The sequence below is a fragment of the Carlito syrichta genome, unplaced genomic scaffold (genome assembly GCF_000164805.1).
Source record: "Carlito syrichta isolate Samal-C Ts95f unplaced genomic scaffold, Tarsius_syrichta-2.0.1 Scaffold315299, whole genome shotgun sequence".
NCBI classification, from domain to species: domain Eukaryota; kingdom Metazoa; phylum Chordata; class Mammalia; order Primates; family Tarsiidae; genus Carlito; species Carlito syrichta.
Window position 1 is genome coordinate 139,949 of NW_007259395.1, and position 6,821 is coordinate 146,769.

The window sequence follows — 6,821 nt, forward strand, 5'->3', positions numbered from 1 at the left end:
TCTCCCAGCTGCTGGCCTGCGCCCTGCTGCTCACGCTGCTCTCGCTCCGGCCCTCCGAAGCCAAGCCCGGGGCGCCGCCGAAGGTGGGTGCTGTCGCTGGGACGCGGGGCCTGTGAGGGGCGTGGGAGGCTGGGGTCGTGGGAAGATGCGGCGCGCAAGAGGGAGCAGAGAGCGCGGGAGGGCAGCCCTTCCCCCGAGGTGTGCGCGGGTGAGAGCCGGGGAGTCCTCGAAGCCCGGACTCGGGGAGTCTACTCCCCCAGCCTCAGGAGAACGTCGACATAAGCGCAACCCTCTGCCCCAGTGAGGCCAGCCGGGCCAGCGGCAAAGGAGGAGCGGGCAGGGGACTCTCAGAGGGAGCAGGGGACGGCGGCCGCGTGGCAGGTGGATGCGGGGCCAAGCTGGCCGGCATCGGCGGGGGCGCACTCGGGGCTCGGAAGGGGCGCACTGCGCTGGCGAGCGCGTCCGGCTGGAGCATCGGAGGCCCGCTAAGTCCGGCTGCAGCCGTGTGTCCCTTCACCTGCCCACTCTTTTCTCGACAGGTCCCGCGAACCCCGCCGGGCGAGGAGCTGGCCGAGCCCCAGGCTGGGGGCGGCGGTCAGAAGAAGGGCGACAAGACTCCCGGGAGCGGCGGCGCCAACCTCAAGGGCGACCGATCGCGACTGCTCCGGGACCTGCGCGTGGACACCAAGTCGCGGGCGGCGTGGGCCCGCCTTCTGCACGAGCACCCCAACGCGCGCAAATACAAAGGAGCCAACAAGAAGGGCTTGTCCAAGGGCTGCTTCGGCCTCAAGCTGGACCGGATCGGCTCCATGAGCGGCCTGGGATGTTAGTGCAGCGACCCCTGGCGGCGGTGAGTACCACAGCCCGCGGCCGCCGGGCGCTCCCGCGCGCCTGGCACTAGTCCCCGGCCTGGGCCCTTGCGCCTCCCAGCCGGCCTTTGCGGGGAGCCAGGCAATCTCGGTGTGAGGTCAGCTGGGTGCTAGGCATCTACCCGCCACCCCATTTATCATCCCATTTTACAGATGAAGAAAGTGAAGAGTAAAGCAGTCAGGGAGTCTTGGAAAGGTCATAAGTGGCTAAGCCTGGACGAAGCCACCTGGTTTCCCCTGCAGAAGCAGCAACGAACTTGGTGGGGTCCTACCCACCCCTGTACCATAGCTGAACTAGCAATATTTGCCCCAATTCGCCGACTCGGGGCTGGGAAGGATTGAGGGGCGATCATGGGCTTGTGGGAACACAGGGGGAAAAGGCGTACCCACAAGCCCAGTACATTTTTATCTGCCAGCCACCATGCACATTGGCACAGCGGCATGGCAGTAGGCAGCCAAGCCCACCAGGACAGCTTCCTGGGCCTGTTGACCTGAAGCAGGACAGACTTGGAGAAAAATACCTGTCCCCACATAGCAGAGAGATTAGCCCTCTGTTGGCATCATCGGGGAGCTCTTCTACCTGGGGCATTCTGATTCTTGCCCTTCTCTAAACCCAGGCAGTGGGCAAACTGGTCTGTCCAGGGTCCTGATGCAGCCCTCTGGTTTCAGAGGCAAACCTCAATGTTTGTGTCACTACTTCCGGTCAGGAAAAGAAGAAACAAGAGTAAAAAAAAAATTTTGTCCCAACCTCAAATAGGACATGTTCTTCACCACCCCTGTCCCCTGCCCAACTGGTGCTCTGGACCCTGTTTCTGCGGAGGCCTCTTCAACCTCCACTAGAGCTAGAATCCTCTGCCCTTCCGTCAGCCCCTGCCAGGTGCCGCATGGTGGCAATTTACTGCTGCAAAGAGCCTTACCTCTTCTCCGCCCTCCTCACTGCTCCTACTGCCTGCCAATGCCCAGGGAATAACAACACTCCAACCTCTGACATTGACATTCAAGTGTGCTTCTGCCCTTCTAGTCTTGCTTACAGCTTAGCCGCCACCTTTGCCTGCCGTATACATCTTATTTGTTCCTTGTCAGTGTCTTCTCGGCGGGAGATAAGCATTCCTCTCCAGTGCATTGCTTAAGTCTTTTTTACAGTACAGAACACTTTTGTCACCTGAGTTATAGCTGTTTGTGAACCTCTTCACCTCCCCATATTAACTCTTGAGCAGCTCAAGGGCGGAGCACAGGCCTATGGCAATAGGACCCACAGCGCCCTCAATAGACTCTTAGAAATATTTGTCAATGATGGGAGAAACCTGCATGTCCAGCCCACAGCCTCCCCCACCTGCCCTAGGTTTTAACCAGGCCTCTCCAGCCAGACTTAACTTGGCTGTGTGCTTCTCCCCACTTCTACAGAGGCTGGGTTGTCTGTGATCTTGACTCTCCCCTGCACAGGGAGAGAAATGATTCTGACACCGGGGAACAAGCTTTAGTAGCTACCGTCTTTGGTCTCTTCTCTTCCGTCTAAACAATGAAGAGATGGAATCTGAGGCCTTAAGTGTTCAGTTTGATTTAAGCACCAAGCTCAAACTTTAGAATCTGAACAAATGTTAGTGAACCTTCCATTGGTTAGTGCCTGGAATGTACAGCCTCATTGGGCATGACTGTCTGTAGGCACTAGAGGATAGCCAAACGGTGGTAAGAGATGCTGTGTAGAAGGAATCCGGATAGCTAAGACATCTGCTTTTGGTGTGTGTGTGTGTGTGTGTTTTGAGTCAGGGTCTCACTCTGTCACTCAGGCTAGAGTGCAGTGGCATGATCATGACAATCACGGCTCACAGGAGCCTCGACCTCCTAGGCTCAAGTGATCCTTCCACCTCAGCATCTCAAGTAGCTGGGACTGCAGGTGTGTGCCACCATGCCCAACTAATTTTTTTAATTTTTGTAGAGATGAGATCTCGCAGTGTTGTCCAGGCTGGTCTCAAACACCTGGACTCAAGCAATCCTCCCGCCTCAGCCTTCCAAAGTGCTGGGAATACAGGCATGAGCCACCACGCCTGGTCAGATTGCTAAGACTCCTTGACCCATTTGACCAAGGGAGTTCTCTTAGCATAGATGAACACCCATCCCCAACACCCTTTGCCTTCTCAACCCTACCCTTGCCTTTCCCTGACCCCACAGAAAGCAGAACATCCTTCCTGTATCTGCAGACTCCTGCTGGTAGTGCCCAGGATAGATCACTATCTGGGCTTAACAAGAAAGACAGCTTGGATTTTTACATTAATAGATATTCTTCTGAGGTTATGGCTATTTCTCCACTCGGAGATTGACTAGGGCTCTAAGCACCACCATAATGACAGTCACTGGTGGTTATAAGTCTTGCTTATAAAATGCTAATGACAGAGATGGGGTATGGCTGACACCTGAAAGAACACTTTGCCCCGAGGCCCCAGGACATCTGTCATCTGTTTAAACACATGGAAAAGCCAAAGAAGGGAGTCAGAAGAGAGTTCACCAAGCCACTGTAGCCCAGGATACCTCTGCATGCTGTCCTGTTGGGAGGGCACCGCACCATCTCAGAAGGACACCTTCCCTGGACCCTGGAGTACCCACACACCCACTGGCATGGACTGAGCACAGCCCTCAGCAAATGACTCTAACAATTCTCAGTGCACCAAGCCCAGTATGACTGTTCATTTCCCCAGGGCTGGTGTGAGACACGACTTCTTCTGCTTCTGAAGGGGACCCTGGGCCCTTACCCTTTCTGAGGCAAAGCCAGATAGAGAAGGAAGTGCTGTTTACTGGATGGTGGCTGTAACCTAGACACTGCCAGTGCCCAGTTCATGGCCCCCTGTTGAATCTTAAACCCAGCCCTGGGAGGTGGCTATTATCCCACTTTATGGGTGAGGAAAGTAACACTCAAGGCTATCCAGGGCCATCCTGAGCGTCAGTTCAGCGTTGGGATTTGAGCCCAGAATTCTTGACTCCTCAGATGTTTCTTTCCTCCTTCCCTCCACGGTCACCCAGACACATACATAGAGGCAAGCACCTGGCTGAGGGTGTGTGTTGCAGCAGTAAAGGGACAGGGAGGATTCCCCATTCTCCTTCCCTCACTGTGCCTCCCTGAGTGCCAAGGGCAGGGCCTGTAGTTAGACTGAGGGGGCGGAGGTGGGCAGGCAGACATTCTGGTTCCACCTCTGCTGGGGCAGCAAGTGCTCAATGCACAACAGAAGATAAAGGTGGTTTCCTTCTACAGGAAGGCCTTCATCAGGGGCCATGGGGCAAAGGCGGAGGGTCATCGCCTCATGCTGAGGTGAAAGGTTCTCTCTTCACGAAAGGAAAGGTTTTAGAACTGCCCTGCAGGCTGGGCTTTCTCAGCGAAGGGGCCAGAACTATGTGCGTCTGTGTTTCAGGATGGGGAACCGGCTCTGCTGTGCTGAGGTCATCGCTGGTCATCGGCAACATCTGGAAGCACCTCCAACGCAATGTGGCTTTTACATTTCTTTTTTTTTCCTGGTACTGGGAATACACAACACCAGCTATTTTATTATTATTTGGGGAGGGGGGTGTGATTTTATTGTTTGGGTTTTTTTTGAAAATGAAAAATAAAAAGTTATATATTATATATATATTATATACATGAAACACACACACCTACACCGACTTGATGACAAGGGACAGTTTTTAAGAGACTGACAAAACCAGCTGTAAAACATTGCTGTTTGTAAATTCATGTCATGCATAAATGTATTTATGTTGTAAAGCTATTTATATTGTTTATAAAGAGATATTTATAAAAATTTTATTTATGTAACTAAATGGAAGAAGTCAATCATTGTAATGTTTTTGTCCTAACTAGTTGAAAAATGTAAAAAAAAAAAAAAAAAAAGTCATTCCATGAACATCTCGAAAACTGTCTTTATTTACTTTTTGCATTTATTTTTTAGGAATTAAACTGAGGCAGATTGGGAACGTGAAGACAAGGTGTTTGCCTCCAAATAGCTCTAACAGCCAAGTTCCCAGTTCTGGATTTACTTGTATCAGAATACCCTGGGGAGCATAGTAAAAATACAGATTCCTGCCTCCATTCACCCTCTGACCTACGAATCTGAGTCTCCCAGGATAAGATTGGCCATGTGGATTTTGTCCTAAGTGACTCTGACCGGCTCAGCCAGGTTGGGAAGCTCTGGTCAAGCACCTAATGACTGAGATGTCAGATGTCGTAAATTAAGTTAACATTGAATTCCGCTGATGTAGAGTCCTCTAAATTGTACTCCACCTTCTCTACATTGTAAGGGGAAGAAACAGCTGAAAACTTCCCTCCTGTTTGGGGGAGATTTAGAAAGTTTCTGTACATCTTGCAGGATTGGCTGGGTCATCTTATGAATCTCAGCAACTCTGTTTTCTAGACTTGTTTACAAAGCACAAGATGGGTAGTTGTGACCTGGTCATGAATGCCATGGTCAGCAGGGATCTGGGACCTCAGAGAGAAGAAGGCGTTAGCAGATTTTATGTGTGTATGGATTGGTGTGCTTCGTGAGGAGGTTGTGGTTTCTCTCTTCATTTAAAGTCGCTAACAATTACAGTTCCTATGCCCCATGATGCTATGAATGTGAAATTATGAATATAATTTAGAATTTATGAATATAATTTAGATTAGAATATTTTCCTGATACCAGCAGGAAACTCTGAATAATTCTGAGGTAATGACATTACATGCTTAGTTGGAAGACACCCTTGGATGACACCCCAGTGCAGCCTTCTCTGCTGTCTGTCCCCATTAGGGGAAGAAAGGGAAATTAAGACCCTCTTGTGCTGGTGACATCAAGTGAATTTGGGATACCCCACTGGGAGTTGGGAGCAGTGTGGCCCTGTGGTCCTGGGATCAGCAGGCCCTGTAGAAGGGCTCCAGAGAAAAACTGTCATGGTGGGGAGGCAACTGGTAGCACCTGGTCTTTCTATTGGCATTCAAGCTCTGGGACTTTTGCTCCCTAGTGGCCCTCCAGTCACAGGTTCTCAGGAGACAGTCAAGACTGACTTTACCCAGCTGAGAAAACCTTTTTAAGATATGCTCCTCATAAAGAAGGACAAACATTTGGACTTCGCAGCTACTTGGATGGATTTAGAGTCGATCATACCCAGTGATCTATCACAGAAACAAAGAACAGAGTACCATATGTTCTCACTCATAAGCGGACCTTGAACAATTATTATAATACTATAAGAAAGGAGACCGGGCTCCGTGGCTCAGCCTGTAATCCCAGCACTTTGGGAGGCTGAGTGGATTGCCTGAGCCCACGGGTTCGAGACCTACTCGGGTAACTTAGCGAGACCTCATCTCTACAATAAAAACAATTAGCCAGGCATGGTAGTGCATGCCTGTAGTCCTGGTTTCTTGCAAGGCTGAGGTGGAAGGCTCGCTGGAGACCAACAAATCGAGGCTGGGGTGGCTGGGAGCGTGCCACTGCACTCCAGTCTGGGCAACAGAGTGAGACTCCAACTCAAAAGAAAAGAAAAGAAAGAAAGAGATCGGTAGTAGTGGGAAACTGTCAGGGGAGGGGGGTGGGATTGGCAGTTAAGGGAAACTGCTAGGGGAGGGAGGGGCATAACTCATCAACAAGGTACCTGCATAATCAACGTTTGTATAACTAACCCTAAATTGTACCCCACATCTTTATAATAAAAAAGAATTTTTTTTTTAAAAAGATATGCTCCTACCAGAGAAGGTAAGGCCCCGCCCACCTTCTCAACTTCCTCCAGTGCCCAGGGGACGTTTCCAGTTGTCCTTCCTTGGAACTAGCTCAGTAGCCTGGGCGTGGCTATCTTCCTCGGTCTCACTCCTACCTCTGTGGCTCAGAAATCTGTTGCACCCTATCAGGGAAGGTAAGGGCTCCAGCATCCGGGCCTCACCAAGGCCCAGCTCCCTGTGCTCTCTATAGACCCCTTGCCTTGGGATGGGGAGGG

General features: G+C 51.3%; 1 protein-coding gene across 1 annotated transcript in view; it reads left to right on the forward strand.

Annotated features, from left to right (window-relative positions):
• Nucleotides 1-4,755, forward strand: part of NPPC (natriuretic peptide C) — a 5,153-nt gene extending 398 nt beyond the window's left edge. Inside the window, exons 2-4 of the mRNA XM_008072505.2 lie at nt 1-83; nt 540-850; nt 4,271-4,755. Coding sequence (XP_008070696.2) covers nt 1-83; nt 540-830 — 374 coding nt within the window. The 3' untranslated portion in view covers nt 831-850; nt 4,271-4,755. The remainder of the gene's footprint in view (nt 84-539; nt 851-4,270) is intronic.
• The last annotated feature ends 2,066 nt before the right edge of the window (nt 4,756-6,821 follow it).